At 37.1% G+C, this 22,336-nt stretch overlaps 1 protein-coding gene across 1 annotated transcript; it reads right to left on the reverse strand.

Annotated features, from left to right (window-relative positions):
- Window positions 1-13,832: 13,832 nt before the first annotated feature.
- On the reverse strand, window positions 13,833-14,318 carry LOC117017699 (cytochrome c oxidase subunit NDUFA4-like). The gene has a single exon (XM_033098195.1). It carries the CDS (start codon window positions 14,250-14,252, stop codon window positions 14,004-14,006), a length of 249 nt encoding a protein of 82 aa, XP_032954086.1. The 5' UTR covers window positions 14,253-14,318; the 3' UTR covers window positions 13,833-14,003.
- Between the last annotated feature and the right edge of the window lie 8,018 nt (window positions 14,319-22,336).

Consider the following 22,336-nt stretch of genomic DNA (forward strand, 5'->3'; position numbering starts at 1 on the left):
AAAGTCCTACATACCTCGTCGGTGAATATCACTACAGTCACCTTCCAAGTACTCCCCTTGGGTGTCTCCACACAGCAGCTTAACCTCGCCATGCAACAGCTTAACCATTTTGTTTCCTTCTTCCTGCCCCCAAAGAAAGGAGAGTCTGTAAGACGGATCCTTTCGGGGACTTTGCTAAACCTTTGTGTTTGCACCTTATGCCTCCCTGTTTGGTCCCAGAAAGATGACTGGACAGTCAATGATGAGTAAGATTCCCCACGAAAGGAAGAACTCAAGCCAGATGCAGTAGCATGGGGACCAACAGGAGAACCTATGGGGTTCACGGAGGTGGGCACAGCCCCCCACCTTCCTCAGGGGAAGGAAAGCCTCAGCCTCTGTGGCTGCATTCCTTCCCAGAATTGCAAGGGAAGTGATTCAATGAGGTGCTCTCCATCTATTTGTATGCATATAGGTTTTGTCCCTTGGGAAAGTTGAAACTTACAGTCCAGCTATCTGCAGGCAAGGGTGATTGACTTAAATCGGTTTCCTATTACGATGTATAGGATTCACAGATCTTGAGATTGACAAGCTTGATAAATCCTTTACTTCCCCACCGAACTAATAAAAGTTATTACACAAACCCGATTAGGCGCCTCAGCCCAGACCTTGAGGCTGCTGGTCCCTTGGCCTCCGCACTTAAATATTCATGACTACTGTCTTTTCTTAACCTTGCGCCGCACTGCTCGCTCCCCACAACTCTCGTTGCACAGGGACGTGACACTTGGGAAGTTATACACCAACACCAGAACCTAGACCACCCTTCAAAGAAATTTTGGAAATTTTATTCTGGAATGGCCATCAGAGCTGTCATCTTATTACCCTTGATGTCCTGAATGTCATCAAAATGTATTCCTTTCAATATTTCCTTTATCTTCGGGTAAAGAAAGACGTCATTGGGGGCCAGATCAGGTGAGTAGGGAGGGTGTTCCAATACAGTTATTTGTTGACTAGCTAAAAACTCCCTCAAAGACAGTGCTGTGTGAGCTGGTGCTTTGTCAGGATGCAAGAGCTATGAATTGTTGGCGAAAACTTCAGGTCACCTAACATTTTCATGCATCCTTTTCATCACTTCCAAATAATAAACTTTGTTAACTATACATCTAATTCGTACAAATTCATAATGAATAATCTCTCTGATATCAAAAAGTTAGTAACATCATTACAACAAGTTCACAAACTTAATTGTCAGATCTCATATACTCTTAGGTCTTGTGATTGCTATCCACTGTAGATATTGTGAGACTTGAAAAATAGCAAATGTCAGAAATGTATACAAGTCTTATAAGCAATTTTTTGCCTGACCTACTAGTGATAGCAGTTACAATTAATAGTCACCATTTTCTCATGACCACTGGTAACTTGCAAATTGTACGTTTGGAGAGATCACATGAAAACTGAGCCCAACAGAAACTTGCCATAGATGGATGGGTAATAGATAAGATCAACCGAACAAAATGGTCTAGCTAATATATATTAAAAAGCCAATGCTAAGTATTTTACATGGTAAGACAAATAGCTTTAATTTCAGACAGGAATAATGACTATCATTACTGAGGAAAGAGTGAGGACAGGGAATATACATAATGGAGTCACTTTAACCAAGCTGCTAAAATTATTAAAATTATGAAATTTACATGACTGAGGACTCCATTCTTATTCTAACTATCCTGGGAACTTACATTAAAAAAAAATCATCAGAACACATAGTATGTGTCAGGAAATGTATAATCATTATTTCATTTAAACCTCACAATCGCCCTATGAAATACTGTTAAAATTCTATTTTACAAATGACAATATTAAGGTCAAAGAGGACCATTGACTTGCTCAAGAACATATAGCTAATGAGAAACAGACTTGTTCTTCCAGAACCTCTGTCTCCAAGGTAGGTACCGTTTTCATTAAGTTACAATTTCTTCCACAACCATAAGAAGTAATGGACTAGGTAAAAACTGGGAAAAAATGACACGTAAGCAGGCCAAAACCCTGAGGTCTATAGAGAACAAATAAATTTACAAATAAATTTAACCAAAGAGGTAAAACACCTGTACCTGGAATATTATACGACACTGAAGAAAGAAATTGAAGAAGATACAAATCGATGGAAGCATATACCTTGCTCATGGATAGGCAGAATTAATATCACTAAAATGTCCATACTACACAAAGCAATCTATAAATTCAGTGCAATCCCTATCAAAATACCAATAGCATTTTTCACATAACTAGAACAGATAATTTATATAAACCACAAAAGACACTGAATAAACACAGCAATCTTGAAAAAGAAGAACAAAATTGGAGGTATCATACTATATTAGGTATTGCCTGATATCAAATTGTACTACAAGGATATAGTAATCAAAACAGCATGTACTAACATAAAAACAGACATACAGATCAATGAAACAGATTAGAGAGCCCAGAAATAAACCCAAAGTTATATAGTCTTTAACTTATGCCAAAGGATGCAAGAATCTACAGTGATGTAAAAATAATCTGTTCAATAAATCATGTTGGGAAAACTGGATAGATACATGCAAAAAAATGAAACTGGATTACCTACTTACACCACATACAAGAATAAACTCAAAATAGATTAAAGACTTAAATGTAAGACCCAAAATCATAAAACTTGTGGAAGAAAACGTAGGCAGTAAACTCTCTGATATTGCTCATAGTAATATTTTATCTGATATGTCACCCTGAGTAAGGGAAACAAAGAAAAATAAACAAATGAGACTATATCAAAGAAAAGCTTTTACAAAGCAAAGAAATGATCAAGAAAACAGAAACAACCTACTGAATGGGAGAAGATATTCGCCAATAATACATTTGATAAGCGGTTAATATCCAAAATTTATAAAGAACTCATGCTACTTAACACCAAAAAAAACCCCTAACAATCCAATTTAAAAAAAGGGTAGAAAATGTGAATAGAAATTTCTCCAAAGAGGACATACAAATGGCAAATAGACATATGAAAAAATGCTCAACATCACTAATCATCAGAGAAATGCAAATAAAAACCACAATGAGATATCACCTCACATTTGCCAGAATGGCTATCATCAATAGATGAACAAACAACAAATATTGGCGAGGATGTGGAAAAAAGGGAACTCTCATGCTTTGTTGATGGGATTGTAAATTGGTAGATGCAAAACATTATGGAGGCTCCTCAAAAAATTAAAAATAGAACTGCCTTATGACCCAGCTATTCCACTTCTGTGTATTTATCTGAAGAAATCCAAAACACTAATTCAAAAAGTTATATGAAGACAGACAAGTTCACAAACTCATCCTAGAAAAATTGAGACATAGCTCATTGCTGAATATCACTATAGTCAACTTCCAAGTACTCACCCTGGGACGTTACTGTGTTTCCCCCAAAATAAGACATAGCCAGACAATCAGCACTAATGTGTCTTTTGGAGCAAAAATTAATATAAGACCTAGTATAATACATATAATATAATATTATATTATATTATATTATATTATATTATATTATATTATATTATATTATATTATATTATATTATATTATATTATATTATTATATTAAAGACCTGGTCTTATAATATAATAAAATAAGACCGGGTCTTATATTAATTTTTGCTCCAAAAGATGCACTAGAGCTGATTATCTGGCTAGGTCTTATTTTCGGGGAAACATGGTATGCACTGATGCCAGCACCTAGTCCACCCTTCAAAGCAATTTTGGAACTCTTTTTCTGGAATGGCCATCAGAGTTGCCATCGTGTAACACTTGATGTCCTAAATGTCATCAAAATGTCTTCCTTTCAATATTCCCTTTATCTTCGTAAAGAAAGAAGTCATTGGGGGCCAGATAGGGTGAGTAGAGAGGGTGTTCCATTACAGTTGTTTGTTTACTGGCTAAAAACTCCCTCACAGACAGTGCTATGTGAGCTGGGGCATTGTCATGAGGCAAGAGCCATGAATTGTTGTTGAAAAGTTCAGGTCACCTAACTTTTTCATGCAGACTTTTCAGCATTTCAAAATAGTAAACTCAGTTAACTGTTTGTCCAGTTGGTACAAATTCATAATGAATAATCCCTCTGATATCAAAAATGGTTAGCAACATTGTTGCAACAAGTTCGCAAATTTAATTGTCAGACCTCATATGCACCCATGTGTTCATTGTAGTATTATTTACAATAGCCAAGATATGGAAGCAAACTAAATGCCCATCAATAGATGATTGTATAAAGAAAAGGTGGTACATACATACTTGGCCATAAAAAGAATGAAATCTTACCATTTTTGACAGCATGGATGGAGCTGGAAGGTATAATGCTAACTGAAATAAGTCAGACAGAGAAAGACAAATACCGTATGATCCCACTTACATGTGGAAGCTAAAGTACAAAACAAATGAAAAAAACAAAACAAAACGGAAAGATTCATAGATGCAGGAAACAAGCTGATGGTTGCCAGTCAGGAGGACGGTTGGGGTGAAAAAGGTGAAGGGATTACAAAGTACAAATTGGTATTTATGAAATAGTCATGGGTATATATAATAAAACCTATAGAACATAGTCAATAATATGGTAATAACTACATATAAAGCCAGGTAGGTACTAGACAGGGGGATCACTTCGTAAATTATATAAATGTCTAATCACTATGCTATACACCTGAAACTAATATAAAATAATATTGAATGTCAAAGAAAAAGAAAATTAAACTTTTTAAATTGCCCAATAAAAAAAGAGTACATATGATCTCTTAATGGAACTTCAGTGAAAATATATCCATAAATTAATTTTCAACTTTTTACTTATTTATCTAACAAATATTTAAATGCCAGCTAGTCATAGGCACTGTGCTAAATAATGCAGAATCAATGATAAATTAATAGTGTTTATTGTCAGGTTCTTTATAGTCTAATAGAACCTAAATTCATTTTTATTGAAATTTCTTTAGTATATATGGAGAGTATTAATCTATCTTACCACTTCCAATTTTTTAGAAGATAAAATTATCAACCAGTAATTCTTAATTATAAGAGAGGATCAAAGAAATTGAACAAGCATTGTAAGTAGAAGTCAGGAAAATTATAAATAAGCAATTTTACTGTACTTTGGATCCTAGTAAAAAAGATCATGAAAGTAAAAACTGAAATTAAAAACACCATCTCTTTTTGGATGATTCACAAACACCTTTAAACTCAAGCATTGTAACAGACAGCTGACCACAGCACACACTGGTAGTAGTAGTTTCACATTCTCAGCATATTTAGTCAGTGACTTTTTCCTTAAACAAAAATAAAAAGCAAATAGTGAGACTCATAGAAGCAGAGTGCAGAATGGGGGTTACGAGGGCCAGGGAAGGGGGAAATAAGGAGTTGCTAATCAAAGGGTATCAGTGTCGGTAAGTTCAGATGAATAAATTCTAGGAATCTTTCCTATAACATTGTGAGTGTAGTTAACGATATGGAATTATAAATTTAAACATCTGTTAGCAGGGTAGATCTCACATTAAATGTTTTACCACAATAAAATTTAAATTTAAAAAATGCAAAACAAATTGCAGAATTGAAATATTTTCATTGTAGTGGGATTCAAAAATTTCAATTGTTTGCAAAGTTGAAATGTCTTGTATGACATAACTACTAAAAGCTATCATTTACATAATACAACTTAGCTGCTAACTTCTAAACAATTGAAAACCCCAGGATAATGTCTACATTTGTCACTATTTCTTTTTTTTTTAATTTTTGTTTTTTAAATTTATTTTTAATATATCGGGGTGACAATTGTTAGTAAAATTACATAGATTTCAGGTGTACAATTCTGTATTACATCATCTATAAATCCCACTGTGTGTTCACCACCCAGAGTCAGTTCTCCTTCTATCACCATATATTTGATCCCCCTTACCCTCATCTACCACCCCCCACCTCCCTTACCCTCTGGTAAACATTAAACTATTGTCTGTGTCTATGAGCTATTTTGTTTGTTTGTTTTTGTTTTTGTTTGTTTGTTTGTTTTTTACTTAGACGTTTATCATTTATATCCCTCACACTGTGGACCCCCCGCACCCCATCCACTATCTCTCTGACATCGCACCAAGCCATCCCATTTCCACTATTTCCACTCCCAATCTGTACTCTGCCTCTTGTAAATGTATACATACCTATATATACATATATATATATATATATATATATATATATATATATATATATATATAATATTATAGTTGGCATTCATTATTGTTCAGCTTCAATGTACAGTGCAGTGATCAGGCATCTACATCTTCCCTGAGATGGTCTCCCAAATGGGACACGCGTCTATCGGATACCCTACAAAATCTTTACAACATTATTGATTACGTTCCCCAGATTAATTTTCAAAATCCCATGGACATCTTGTGGTTACTGATTGTTTTCTAATCCACTCACCTTCCCCTTTACCCCCACCCACCCCGCCCATCTAGCAACCCTCAGTTTTTCCTCTTTGACTCCAAAACTGTTTCTGATTAGTTCATTCACTTATTCTTTTCTTTAGATTCCGCATATAAGTGAGATCATATGGTACTTATCTTTCTCTGTCTGACTTATTTCACTTAACATAATGTTCTCTAGGTCCATCCATGTTGTTGCAAATGGTAAGATTTCTTTCTTCTTTATGGCTGCGTAATACTCCATTGTATACATGTACCACAGTTTCTTAATCCAGTCATCTACTGATGGGCATTTCAGTTGTTTCCATGTCTTGGCTATTGTGTATAGTACTGCAATAAACATAGGAGTGCATAAAGATTTTTGAATAGGAGTTTTGGATTTCTCCGGATAGATACCTAGGAGTGGAATTACTGGATCATACGGTAGTTCCATTTTCAGATTTTTGAGATACCTCCATACTGTTTTCCATAGTGGCTGCACCAATCTGCAATCCCACCAACAGTGCACAAGGGTTCCCTTTTCTCCACATCCGCGCCAGCACTTGTTGTTTGTTGATTTATTGATGATAGCCATTCTGACTGGGGTGAGGTGGTATCTCATTGTGGTTTTTATTTGGACTTCTCTGATGGTTAGTGAGGTTGAGCATTTCTTCATACGTCTGTTTGCCATCTGTATGTCCTTTTTAGAAAAATGTCTCTTCAAATCCTCTGCCCATTTTTTAATTGGGTCGTTTGTTTTTTTGGAGTTGAGTTGAATGAGTTTTTTATAGATTTGTGATATTAATCCCTTATCAGATATATCATTGACAAATATTTTTTCCCATTCAGTAGGATCCCTTTTTGTTTTATTGATGGTTTCCTTTGCTGTGAAAAAACTTTTTAGTTTGATATAATCCCACATGTTTATTTTTTCTCTTACTTCCCTCGAGCGAGGGGATATATCAGTAAGAATCTTACTCCGGGTAATGTCTGTGAAGTTTCTTCCTATATTTTCTTCAAGCAATTTTATGGTTTCAGATCTTACATTTAAGTCTTTAAGCCATTTTGAATTTATATTTGTATATGGTGTAAGGAGGTGGTCCAGCTTCATTTTTTTGCATGTGTCTGTCCAGGTTTCCCAGCACCATTTATTGAATAGACTGTCTTTACCCCATCGTACATTCTTGCTTCAATTATCGTAGATTAAATGGCCATATAGGCATGGATTTATTTCTGGACTTTCTATTCTGTTCCATTGATCTATGTGTCTGTTTTTATGCCAGTACCATGCTGTTTTGATTACTGTAGCCTTGTAGTATAATTTGAAGTCAGGTATTGTTATACCTCCCACTTTGTTCTTATTTCTCAAGATCGCTGAGGCTATACGGGGTTTTTTATGGTCCCATATAAATTTTAGGATTATATGTCCTATTTCTGTGAAAAATGTCGTTGGTAGTTTGATAGGAATTGCGTTGAATATGTATATTGCCTTAGGCAGTATGAACATTTTAACTATATTAATTCTTCCTATCCATGAACATGATATGTGTTTCCATCTATTTATATCTTCTTTCATTCCTTTCTTCAGTGTCTTATAATTTTCTGAGTACAGATCTTTTCCTTCTTTGGTTAAATTTATTCCCAGGTATTTTATAGTCTTTGGAGCAATTGTAAATGGGATTGTTTTTTTAATTTCTCCGTCTGATGTTTTATTATTGGTATATACAAATGCAACTGATTTCTGAATATTAATTTTGTATCCTGTTACTTCATTAAATTCATCTATCAGCTCTAATAGCTTCTTGGTGGAGTCTTTAGGGTTCTCTATATATAGTATCATATCATCTGCATATAATGATAATTTTACTTCCTCCTTACCAATTTGGATGCCTTTTATTTCTTTCTCTTGTCTGATTGCTGTGGCTAGAACTTCCAGCACTATGTTGAATAGAAGCAGAGATAATGGGCAACCTTGCCTTCTTCCTGATCTTAGGGGGAATGGTTTTAACTTTTCCCCGTTGAGTATGATGTTAGCTGTGGGTTTGTCATATATGGCCTTTATTATGTTGAGATATGATCCCTCTAGTCCCACTTTCTTAAGGGTTTTTATCATAAATGGCTGTTGGATTTTATCAAATGCTTTTTCTGCATCTATTGATATGATCATGTGATTTTTATTTTTCATTTTGTTAATGTGATGTATCACATTAATTGATTTGCGGAACCACCCTTGCATACCAGGGATGAATCCCATTTTATCATGGTGTATGATCTTTTTAATGTATTGCTGAATTCTGTTCGCTAATATTTTGTTGAGGATTTTTGCATCTATGTTCATTAGAGATATCAGCCTGGAGTTTTCTTTTTTTTTGGTGTCTTTGTCTGATTTTGGGATCAGAGTGATAGTAGCTTCGTAAAAAGTGTTTGGGAGTCTTCCCTCCTTCTGGATTTTTTGGAAGAGCTTGAGGAGAATAGGTGATAATTCTTTTTTGAACGTTTTGTAAAATTCACCTGTAAAGCCATCTGGTCCAGGGCTTTTGTTTGTTGGGAGACTGTTGATTACTGATTCAATTTTCGTGGTGGTAATCAGTCTATTCAGGTTTTCTGTTTCTTCTTGAGTTAGCCTTGGAAAGTTGTACGCCTCTACAAAATTGTCCATTTCTTCCAAATTGTCAAATTTGTTGGCATATAGTTGCTCATAGTAACTTCTTAAAACTTTTTTTATTTCTGCAGTGTCCGTTGTCACTTCTCCTCTTTCATTTCTGGTTTTATTAATTTGGGTCCTCTCTCTCTTTTTTTTTAATGAGTCTGGCTAAAGGTTTGTCAATTTTGTTTATCTTCTCTAAGAACCAACTCTTGGATTCATTGATCTTTTGTATTGTTTTTCTGGTTTCTATTTCATTTATTTCTGCTCTGATCTTTATTATCTCCTTCCTTCTGCTCCCTTTGGGCTTATTTTGCTGTTCTTTATCCAAATCCCTTAACTGTGAAGATAAACTGTTGATTAGTGATGTTTCTTGTTTCTTTAGGTAGGCCTGCAATGCTATGAATTTCCCTCTTAGGACTGCTTTCTTGGCATCCCATAGATTTTGGGTCATCGTGTTTTCATTTTCGTTTGTCTCAAGATATCTTTTGATTTCTTCCTTGATCTCCTGCTTGACCCATTCATTATTTAGTAATAAGTTATTCAGCCCCCATGAATTGGTGTGTCTTCCAGTATTTTTCCTGTAGTTCATTTCTAAATTCATAGCATTGCGATCAGAGAAGACAATTGGTATGATTTCAATTTTCTTAAATTTATCAAGACTTGTTTTGTGGCCTAACATATGATCTATCTTGGAAAATGTTCCATGTGTGCTTGAGAAGAACGTGTATTTTGCAGCATTGGGGTGAAATGCTCTGAAAATATCGATTAAATCCAAGTGGTCCAATGTATCATTTAAGGCTGTTGTTTCCATATGGACTTTCTGTCTGGAAGACCTGTCCCTTGTTGTCAGAGGTGTGTTGAAGTCCCCTACTATGATAGTGTTACTGTTGATCTCTGTCTTTATGTCAGTCAGTACCTGTTTTATATATTTAGGTGCTCCTATGTTGGGTGCATAGATGTTTACTAGGGTTATGTCCTCTTGTCGGATCGATCCCTTTATTATTATATAGTGTCCATCTTTATCTTTTAATATGTTCTTCATTTTAAAGTCTATTTTGTCAGATATAAGTATTGCAACTCCAGCTTTTTTCTCATTTCCATTTGCATGAAATATCTTACTCCAACCCTTCACTTTCAGCCTGTGTGTCTTTTGTTCTGAGGTGAGTCTCTTGTATACAGCATATATAAGGGTCTTGCTTTCTTATCCAGTCCGCCACCCTATGTCTCTTGATTGGAGCATTTAATTCGTTTACATTTAAAGTGCTTATTGATAGGTACATAGTTATTGCCATTTTTAAATTTGTAGTTAGGTTGTTTTGATCTTTCTTCTATTTACAGAAGTCCTTTTAGTATTTCTTGCAGTGCTGGCTTGGTGGTAATAAATTCCTTTAGCTTATTTTTTTCTGGAAAGCTCTTTATCTCTCCATCAACTTTAAATGATAGCCTTGCTGGATAAAGCAATCTAGGTTGTAGGCCTGTTTTCCATCACTTTGAGTATCTCCTGCCACTCCCTCCTGGCCTTCAATGTTTCTGTAGAAAAGTCATTTGATAGTCTTATGGGGGTTCCTTGTATGTAACCCTCTGTCTTTCTCTTGCTGCTTTTAGGATTCTTTGTCTTTAAGCTTTGCCATTTTAACTATAATGTGTCTTGGTGTGGACCTGTTTGGGTTTATCCTGATTGGAACTCTCTATACTTCCTGGGCTTGTATGTTGGTTTCCCTCATCAGATTGGGGAAGTTTTCAGACATTATTACTTCAAATATGTTCTCAATCCCTTGCTTACTCTCTTCACCTTCTGGTATTCCTATGATGCGCATGTTGTTGCGCTTGATGTTATCCCAGAGGTCTCTTAAGCCATCCTCATTGTTTTTTATTCTTTTTTCTTTCTGTTGTTCCGTTTGGGTGATCTCTACTACCTTGTCTTCTAAGTCGCTGATTTGATCCTCTGCTTCATCTAACCTGCTGGTAATTCCTTCAAGTGAGTTCTTAATTTCGGTAATTGTGTTCTTTAGTTCTAACTGGTTGTTCGTTATGATTTCTACATCCTTCTTTATGTCTTCTCTAAGCTCCTTAAACATTCTTATCACCAGTGTTCTGAACTCTGTCTCTGAAAGGTTGGTTACGTCTGCTTCATTTGGTTCCAGTTGTGGAGGTTTCTTCTGTTCTTTCATTTGGGACGTGTATCTTTGTTTCCCCATTCTGGCTGATTCTCTGTGTTTGCTTTGATGTATTAGGTAGATCCCCTAGAGTTCTTAGTTCTTGCTAGGTTATCTTATGTAGTATGTGTCCTTTATATTTGACTTGCACTACTTTGTTCTTCTTCTCTGCGTGTGCTCCAAAGGTGACTCTTGTGTTGTGTATATTGTCCTGTTCAAGAAGATCTTTAATTGCTTTTTGCTTGTGAGTAGGTGGGGTTAACTCCTAAGCTGACCCGTTGTGAGACTTGGCTCTGCCCACCGCAAGGCGTTCTGCTGCGTGAGGGTTGACCACTAAAATGTGGTTTGGCCTCTATGGGCTCTTGTGCCTGTAGAGAATTCCCTCTGGGTGTGTGACTTGTAGGTCAAACGCGGTGGTACTCTGTTTTGCTCTGTAGTTGGCCTCTGGATATGTTGTATCTTGTGCCTCTTAAGCTGCGCCCTGGTAGGGCAATTTCAGAACAAAGCAAATCACCAAGCACAACAAGAACAACAACAACAACAAAGAAAAAAATCAAATACATTCACATGTAAAAACATCCAATAACCCCCACTCGACACAGGCAAAGATATCAAAGATATAAAGACAAAACACAACAAAACAAAACAAAGCAAAACAAAAAGCAGTGCCAGTCTTGGCTTAAGCCCACCAAGTAATGTCCAGGTTGTCCTCTGCTGTACCAAAGAGCCCCCTGCTTATTGCGGAGGCAGAGCCGATCACCTGGTGCCCTGAGTGACATTGGGACTGTAGATTTAAATGCGTGGGCTTGAGGGGTCTGGATTATAGCTTTTACAAAGTCAGTGCAGGGTCTGCCCTTGCCTGCACATATGCACACTGAGAGTAGCACCACCAGCTCTGTGTCCTGTACTCCTGAGTCTTAGGGCACTTCTTCAGTGTGTGTGTGTATGGGGGGGTGCAGGCGGGAGATTTCTGAGCTGCTGAAAGCCCAGAGCTTCGTCTGCCGCTTACTGCTGATCCCTGGGAGTGCTTCCGTAGTTGCACTTGCCCTGCCCTAGGCAGGCCAGAAAGGGTGGGGGCTGGGGATGGAGGGGTCTTCTCTCTCCCAGCCCAGCCACCCGTCACAGTCTTCCCGCAGGCCAGAAAAAGTGGTGGCTGGGGGTGGAAGAGTCTCTTCTCTCCTAGCCCAGCCAAAATCACACTCTTCCCAGCCTTTTCCCTGGGTCAGGGCTGCCTGTCAGTCTTCCCAGAGCCTGAGCACTACTACAGGCTCCTCTGTAATCTGCCACTACTCCTCAGTTCAGGGTCCAGTTTAAATCTCTGGAAGGGCGGGGGTAGGATTGGAAGAGCTGAGGGGAGGGGCCCAGGTACGGAGTCTGTGTTCTTTGTCCGCCCTAGGGCCCACTAGCCACCCTCCTGGCGGGAGAAATCAGCCATGGGACGCAGGGAAAGAGCCCACCTCCTGGTCTCTGTGCTCTCCGTTCCGCCCTGGGATCCCGTGCGTGCCCAGAACTGCGGGTGCCACTGCGGTTTGCGGTTTGCGGTTTTCAGTTTTCGCTGCCGCCACCGCCGCAGCCGCTGCCGCCGCCACCGGCCGGGACCCCACCGCGGGCCCGCGTGTTTTCACTCCGCTCCCTTCCTTCCTTCCCCTGCTCGCCCAATTAGCGCACCTTCAAATAATCCTTCCACGAGTCTCTTAGCTGTTCTGTGTGATGAGCAAAGAGTTCTTTCATGGGTTATAGGTCCCTTTTGTAATAAGATCCGGAGGAGAACTCAGAAAGTGCGCCCCGCTGCCGCCATTCCTATCGTCACTATTTCTTATCAGTCAAATGAAAATAGACAAATGAGAAAATGCTCAAACTAAGGAATTTATCCAACTAGAATGATATCAATACAATCCAAATCTTAATGCGTATTGAACTATATCACAATCCATTGTTCTCAACAGAGATATAGATGCTCAAATTATATAGGTGTAGATGAATAGTTAGGATATTTAATTACATCTCTGAGTAGCTGTAGACTTGCTCTGGAAAGGAATCAAGAAAATGAGGCTTCCAGGTTGGTCTATTTTAGGGCATTTATTGTATAATTGGTTGTAGACAGTAATTATATTACGTAATCTGTTAAGTACTGAAATCTTTTTTCTCTTAGCCCCTCAAGTATTTCACCATGTTAATGCTTCATTTTGCTTTGTATCCACATTAATGATGGAATATGATATCTGTAGATATGAAGGCATAGATTTGATTTACTAACTCCTAAATATCTTTGGAAGAATTTCTAATTTTTTTAATAAAGATTATATACGTAGGTTTCAGATGTACAATTCTGTAATGTATCATCTATATCTCACATTGTGTGTTCAACACCCAGAGTCAGTTCTCTTTCCATCACCATATATTTGATCCCCTTTACTGTCAGCTACCAACCCCCTCCCCCTTACCCTCTGGTAACCAATAAATTATTATCTGTGTCTATGACTTTTTGTATCTTCATTTGTTTGTCTTGTTCTTTTGTTGTTTTCAGCTTTATATCCCACATATCAGTGAAATCTTATGGTTCTCGACTTTTTCTTTTTTCTTTTTTTTTTTTCAAGTTTCAGATATTTATTAATCAGTGTAAACCCCAACATAACACACCAACATGATTTTGTGCATTTGGAGGGGAAATGTTTCCTGGTTAAGTGAAAAATTGTGCGGATGGGTTCTGGAAGACTTTCATTCTAAGCAGCTTTTTAGTGAAACATTTCATTTAGAAGTCTGGACCTTCTTTCTTCAGTTTGCTGTAATCTACATTCACTGAGTAGAACTTGTATTGCTGATTGGGACCCATTTTGTTCCAAGGTTCTGGGTTATTCTTTTTATCCCAACAGACATCTGGATTGAACAATGCCAGGCGCATGACATACAGCGATGCTCCAGTACCTCCAGCTCCAATAAATACAAAGAGGGGGATCAAGCTTGGATGCTTCTTAGCCTGACCGATGATTTGGCGCAGCATGGTTGCGGCAGTGGGCTGGGGTCCCCAAGCACAGAAAAACAAAACTACGAGGCCCAGGAATAGGTAGTCTCTCTCGACTTTTTCTGTCTGACTTATTTCGCTTAGCACTATAATCTCAAGATCCATCCATGTTGTCACAAATGGCACTATTTCATCTTTTCTGATGACAGAATAGTATTCCATTGTGTATATATGCCACAACTTCTTTATCCATTCATCTACTGAAGGACACTTTGCTTGTTTCCATGTCTTGGCCACCGTAAATAAAGATGCAATGATCATCAGAGCACATATATATGTTTACGGATAAATGTTTTCAGATCTTTGGGGGAGATACCCAGGAGAAGCATTGCTGAGTTACATGGTAATTCTATTCTTAATTTTTTGAGGAACTGCCACACTGCCTTCCATATCAGCTGCACCAATCTGTGTTTCCACCAATAGTATACGAGGGTTCGTTTTTCTCCACAGCCGTTCCAACAGTCGTTATCATTTGTCTTGTTGATGATAGCCATTCTAACTGGTGTGAGGTGATATCTCATTGTGGTTTTTATTTGCATTTCTCTTATGATTAGTGATGCTGAATGTTTTTCCAGATGTCTATTGGCCATTTGTATGACCTCTTTGGAGAAATGTCTATTCAGGTCCTCTGCACATTTTTTAATTGGATTGCTTGACTTTTTGTCGTTGACTTTTATGAGTTCCTTATATATTTTGGATATTAACCCCTTATCGAAGGCGTTGTTTGCAAAAATCTTCTCCCGATCAGTTGGTTGCCTCTTTATTTTGTCCATTGTTTCTTTTGCTGTGCAGAAGATTTTTGTTTGATATAGTCCCATTCATTTATTTTAGCTTTTACTTTCCCTTGACTTTGAAGTCAAATTCATAAAATCCTCTTTGAACCATAAGTGTAGTACCTATGTTTTCTTCTATGCAGTTTATTGAGTTTATTGTGTCAGGTCTTATGCTTAAGTCTTTGATCCATTATGAATTAATTTTGGTACATGGTGACAGATAGCAGTCCAGTTTCATTCTTTTGCCCATGGTTTTCCATTTCTCCCAGCACCATTTATTGAAGAGGCTGTCTTTATTGTATGTTTTTTGCTTCTTTGTCAAAAATTATCGGCCCTATTTATGTGGGTTTATTTCTGGGTTCTCAATTCTATTCCATTGGTCTATGTATCTGTTTTTCTGCCAATACCATACTGTTTTGATTATTGTTGCCCTGTTGTACAAGCTGAAGTCAGGGAGTGTGATACCTCCAGCATTGTTTTTTTTTTCTTAGGATTGCCTTGGCTATTTGGGGTCTTTTGTGGTTCCATACAAATCTGCTGATGTTTTGTTCTATTTCCTTAAAAAATACCATTGGGATTTTGATAGAGATTGCACTAAATCTGTATATTGCTTTGGGTAATATGGCCATTTTAACTATGTTGATTTTTCCAATCCATGAGCACGGAATGTCTTTCCATTTCTTAGTGTTTTCTTCAATTTCTTTAAAAAATGTCTTATATTTTCAGTGTATAGGTCTTTCACGTCCTTGGTTAAGTTTATTCCTAGATATTTTATTCTTTTTGCTTCAATTGCAATAGGAATTGTTTTTTGTATTTCTTTTTCTGAGATTTCATTGTTAGTATATAGGAATGCAATGGACTTTAGTATGTTGATTTTGTATGGAGTCTTTATATATATATATGCATATATATATAGTTTTCTATATATAGCATCATGTCATCTGCAAAAAGTGACAATTTATCTTCTGCATTCCCAATTTGGATGCTTTTCATTTCTTTCTCTTGCCTGATTGCTCTGGCTAGAACTTCCAAAACCATGTTGAAAAGCAGAGATGATAGGGGATAGCCCTGTCGTGTTCCTGAACATAGAGCAAAGGGCTTCACTTTTTCACCATTAATCATGACATTAGCTGAGAGTTTGTCATATATGGCCTGTATTATGTTAAGGTATTTTCCTTTTATACCCATTTTATTAAGAGTGTTAATCATAAATAGATGTTGTATATTGTCAAATGCTTTTTCTGCATATATTGATATAATCATACAATTTTTGTCATTTATTTTGTTTATGTGGTATATCACATTGATCGATTTGTATATGTTGAACCATTCTTGTGTCCCTAGGGTGAACCCCACTTAGTAGTGATGTATGATCTTTTTAATGCATTGTTGCATTAGATTTGCTAGAATTTTGTTTAGGATTTTTGCATCAGTATTCATCAGAGATATTGGTCTGTAATTTTCTTTTTTGTGTTATCCTTACAAGATTTTGGTATCAGGGTAACGTTGGCCTCATAAAATGAGTTAGGGAGCATTGTCTTTTCTTCAGTTTTTGGAAGAGTTTGTGTAGGATAGGTATTAGATTCTCTTTGAAGGTTTGGTAGAATTCACTAGTGAAGCGATCTAGTCCCGGACTTTTGCATTTGGGAGGTTTCGGATGACTGATTCAATTTCCTTATTGGTGATTGGTCTATTTAGATTTTCCAGTTCTTTGTGATTCAGCCTAAGATGGCTATATGTTTATAAGAACATGTCCATTTCTTCTAGGTTATTTAATTTGGTGGCATATAGCCCTTCATAGTATTCTTGGATGATCCTTTGTATTTCTGTGGCATCTGTGGTAACTTCTCCTCTTTCATTTCTGGTTTTGTTTATTTGTGTCTTTTATCTTAGTGAGTATAGCCAAGGGTTGGTCAATTTCATTAATCTTTTCAAAGAACCAACTCTTTCTTGCATTATTTTTTCTGTTGTTTTTCTTGTTCTCTATTTCATTTAGTTCTGCTCTGATTTTTATTATTTCCTTCCTTCTGCTGACTTTGAATTTCATTTGTTCTTCTTTTTCTAGTTTTTCAAACTGTAAAATGAGGTTATTTATCCGGGATTTTCCTTCTTTCTTGAGATAGGCCTGTAATGATATAATTTCCCTCTTGAAACTGCTTTCGCTGCATCCCCCAAATTTTGGTAGGATGTATTTTCATTCTCATTTGTTTCTATGAATATTTTAATCTCTCCTCTTATTTCTTCTTTGACCCAATTGTTCTTTAAAAGCATGTTGTTTAAATGTCACATATTTGTGGTTTTTCCTTCTTTCTTTTTGCAGTTGATATCCAATTTCAAAGCCTTGTGATCAGAGAATATCCTTGGTATGATTTCAATCTTCTTAAATTTTCTGAGACTAGTTTTATATCCCAATATATGGTCTACCTTTGAGAATGTCCCATGTGCACTAAAAAAGAATGTATAGTCTGATGTTCTAGGATGAAGTGCTCTATATATGTCAATTATGTCCATTTCATCTACTGTGTCATTTAGAGCTGATATTTCTTTATTTATTTTCTGTTTGGATGATCTATCCATGGTTGTCGATGATTCAGTTAGGTCTCCTACTGTAATTGTGTTTTGGTTAATTACTCTCTTTAGTTCTGTTAGTAGTTGCTTAGTATATTTCAGTGCTCCCTGACGGGGGGCATAAATGTTGATGACTGTTATTTCTTCTTGTTGTATAGTCCCTTTTATCATTATGAAATGGCCATCTTTGTCTCTTTTATCCTATCCATCTTGTTACCTTTTTTATCCTGAAGTCTGTTTCATCCTGTATCAGTATGGCTACACCTGATTTTCTCTGGATACCGTTTGCTTGGAGTGTCAATTTCTACCCTCTCACTTTGAGTCTATGTTTGTCCTTGTAGCTGACATGTGTCTCTTGGAGACAGCATATAGTTGTATTTAGTTTTTTGATCCAATCTGCTACTTTGTGCCTTTTTATTGGTGAGTTCAGTCCATTTACATTAGTGTGATTATTGATATGTGAGGATTTCCTATCATTCCATCTTTAGTTTTCTGGTAAGACTGTGTCTGCATTGTTTCTTTGCCTTTTTATTGTTGCCTATTATTTCTGTGTAGTGGTATTCTGTGATTTTCCCCTTTGTTTCTTCTTTTATTATGCTATGTATGTCAGTTCTGGATTTTTTTTTTTTGAGTGGTTACCATTAAGTTTATGTAAAAGTATGTTTGATATTTAGAGTATTCCATTTTCTTCAGCATGCTTACTTTCTCCATTCCCATATTCCAGTTCAGTATTTTATTCTCCCCCTTTTTATGTTTTGGTTGGCACAATTTTTCCTATTGATGGTGGTTGAATAGCCTCCTTTAGTATTTCTTGTAGTGCAACTCGTGTGTTAGAAAATTCCCTCAGTTTCTATATGTCTGGAAAGGTCTTTATTCCTCCTTCATATCTAAAGGATATCTTTGTTGGATATATTAATCTCGGCTCATAATTTCTCTCTTTCAATAGCTTGAAAATTTGGTTCTACTCCCTCCTGATTTATAGAATTTCTGCTGAAAAATCTGATGATAGTTAATGGGCTTTTCTTTGTAGGTTACCGTCTTCCTTTCCCTGGCTGCCTTGAGGATTCTTTGTTTGTCGTTGATTTTTGACAGCTTCTATACAATGTGCCTTGGAGAAGGCCTGTTTTGTTGAGATAATTAGGTGTTCTATTTGCTTCTTGGATTCGAGGATCCAGTTCTTTCCACAAACTTGGGAAGTTCTCATCGACTACTTGTTTGCATATACTCTATGTTCCCTTCTCCCTTTCTTCTCCTTCTGGTATGCCATTATTCTTATATTGCTTTTTCTGATGGAGTCATAAAATTCTTGTAGAGTTCTTTCATCTCTTTTAAATCTCAAGTCTCTTTCTTCTTCCATCTGTGTCAGTTCCAGATTTTTATGTTCGATGTCACTGGTTCTTTCTTCCATCTTATCAGGTCTACTACCTAACCTGGCTATTTCGTTCTTCATTTCTTTGATTCTATTTAGTTCTTTTTTAAAATTTCAATCTCTTTGGTAAAATGTTCATTTTATTCTTTGATTGTGTTTCTGAGTTCATAAAACTGCCTGTCCATGTTTCTTTGCCTCTAATTGAATTTTCAAAATCTGCAATCTTGAATTCTCTGTCATTTAAGTCACATATTTCCATGTCTTTAAGTTCATTTTCTGAAGACTTTTTATTTTCTTTCTGAGCTGTCTTGCTACTGTGGTTAGTCATGGAATTTAAAGAGTTATTATTTCTTTTCCTATGCATCTACAGGAGTGGGTTCTGCAATAGCTTGATAGAAATTGGTCTTTCTTTTGTTTTTCAGTAAGTGTTGGTGGAATGTTTTATTTCCCCTCCCTCTGCAGACTTTTATTTTCTCTCACACTGTAGAGTTATATTTTCTCTTGCACTCTTCCAACTTCTCACACAATGGGGTGGGGGTGGTTTCCCTGGAAGGTGGGCTTCTCTTTTGTGAGCAGGTTCCCTGGGTCACAGAGCACTGCCTCATGGTGTATATGGAGAGTTTCTGAAGTTCCAAAGCTCTTCCTGCACCAGATTCAGAGCCTGTGTGTTTCAGTGGCTCTGTTTACTCTTGCAGGGATCTGCCCAGATAGGTGGGGGCAGGGGTGTGGTGGGTTGTGAGAGGTGGCTCTGAGCAATGGCAGCAACCACCAGCACAGCCAGTCCTGCACCCAAGTCTCCTTCCCCTTCGCCAGAACTAGTTGGGCTGTGAGTCCATGGCTGGGTGGTTGCAGTTCTCAGAACTGCAAATATTCTGTTCCATTGTTGTGACACTGCTACTGTTCTGCTTCTAGAACTGGGAGGGTGGTTGGGGTGAGCTCTGGAAGGGTGGGGTGGGGTCGGCCAGTCTCAGTGCCTATGGCTTCTGTACTCTGTTTGACAGTGAGGGCTTAAACACCATTTCACACTTCTTCCCTCAGTCTTTGCTCCAAGGTCTCATCCATGAGAGTTGCGTTCAGCTGTATTATATGCTGATCTCTCAGTTGGGACTGTGGGCCATAGGAGAGCACTTCTCTCTCCCGTGAATTCCATAACTCTGGACTGCAGGGAGCTCCGAGCTCTGGTCTGGGTCCTGAGGCCCTCGACCTGACACGGCCTACTTCTCTGCAGTTCCCCCTTCCCTCGTTTCCCACTCACCCAATTTCCCCACCTTTAAATGATTTCAATTGTGCATCTCTTAGTCTTGCCTGTCTGCTGTGCAGAGTCTTTTGTGGAATTATAGCTATTTAATTTGTTGTAAATTCCAGAGATTTCAAGAGGCTCACCTCCCACCACCATTTCTATGACGTGTGTTTGAATTTCTAATTTTTAATTTCATCATCATTATGTTTAAACAAAGATTAGTGACAATGAATGTATTGGTGTCACCGTGTCTGTCATAAATCAGTCTTCACGTTCATGCTTTCATCTCTTTTGTCTCTACACAGACCTCCCCTCCAGAATATAAAGAATCACACAGAACTGAATGAGTTTATTTTATTGGGGATACCTCAGACACAGGGACTGGAGACCATGCTGTTTTGTCATCTTCTCATTAATTTGCCTCTTTACCCTTCTTGGCAATTTACTAATCCTTACAGCAATTGTTTCTTCCTCTAGTCTTCACATGCCCACATATATTTTCATAGGACTCCTATCTATTTTTTTCTGTTGTTTTTCATTTCTTCTTTTTATTATTAGTTTCAGGTGCACAAAACAACAGAGTGAGTAGACTTTTACACACCTCACAAAGTGATAACCCCAACAAGTTTACTACCCATCTGACACTGTACATAGCTATATTCCATTGGCTATATTCCCTATGCTATACTTTACATCTCGTGACTTTGTATTTTTTATAGTTGACAATCAATATTATTTTATATTAGTTTCAGGTGTGCAGCATAGTAGTTAGGCATTTATATAATTTATGAAGTGATTTCCCTGATAACTCTAGTTATCCTGTAATCATCATCTATGTGCAACCCACACCCAACCCCTTGCTTGGTGCTGTGGAGCAAATATTAAGCAATATTGTCTCACCTATGCTGAACTCGTTAATCTATTCTTTAAGAAAACAGAGAAGTGAAAGCATCTCTAAAAAGAGTGTTCCACAATGTAGTTCTTACTTCTCTGGAATAAATTTGGATTTTGTAATAGATTTTGGAAATTTATTATCTCTTAACATTATTATTCTATATCCTCCTCTTAAACAGAAAATGTTTGCTCCAAAGTATTATATTTTGTTTGCCTAATAAGATTTTCTGTGTTTATGTGTCTCTGTAAACTCTGGGGCCCCATAAATACCCCCATAACTAATATTATTCTCAGTGCCTTAATTCTGGGTAAGGAATCCAAGGGGCATAGCATGTAGCTGGAGGCAGATTTCTTATCTCAGGGCAGCCAATTTTGCCTGCTTTAGGATAATGAGGATCTCTGTCAGTCCAAGAAGCACACTTCAATAGTCCATCTCTGTGCCAAATCACTCCTCATTTCATTTTTCTTTCTCCATTTAGAATGTAATTGTTCCCCTTTTTCACCTATAAACATTTCAGTTCCCCTATGTTGCTAAGAATAGTATTAACTAATATTTATTGAGCATGAATTGTTTTCTAGTCACTATGATGAACATTTCACAGATATCATCTTATTTAATCTTTACATCACCCTCATAGAGCTTTTATTTTGAAAGAAAAAAAAAGAGTTTTGAGGATAAGAAATTTCAAATAATAGGCCCAAGTATGCACATTAAGCAGCAAACCAGACCTTGAACAGATCCAGTAAACTCCAAAGTCCCTACTCTTAATCCCTCTATGACATGACTGCTCTAAAAGACCTGCTTGGCAATTTACTCATCCTCATTACTTCTCTCTGGAGCTCATAATGCATATAAAGTGTTCAATAAATAACTGGTAAAATATTCACTGACATAGGTCATGTTGATATATTGACTTTAATTTTCCATTTATTCTGTGCCACTATTCATTGTACCCATCTGTAGATGGGGTAACTCTGATATAGCAATAAGTATTGTGCCCTTTATGACACATCTAGTTATGGTAAATTCAGACTAGACCCAAGCCCTCTTAACTCTTATTGTCATGGTTTTCCAACTGCCAATATCCAAAATTACAGGCTGCCAATATTCAACATTACTCCTGATGTAAAAGAATTGGGAAAACCTTTTTGTCCAATGTTGTTTGAAGAGAAGATGGCTGAATTATGGGTTTATATACCATGCCCATTTGAATCTCCC

This window comes from Rhinolophus ferrumequinum, chromosome 25 (assembly GCF_004115265.2).
Source record: "Rhinolophus ferrumequinum isolate MPI-CBG mRhiFer1 chromosome 25, mRhiFer1_v1.p, whole genome shotgun sequence".
NCBI classification, from domain to species: Eukaryota; Metazoa; Chordata; class Mammalia; order Chiroptera; family Rhinolophidae; genus Rhinolophus; species Rhinolophus ferrumequinum.

Bases quoted from the DNA above. Each gene is read 5' to 3' on its own strand.
- LOC117017699 (XM_033098195.1), bottom strand. From the start codon at position 14,252: ATGCTGCGCCAAATCATCGGTCAGGCTAAGAAGCATCCAAGCTTGATC.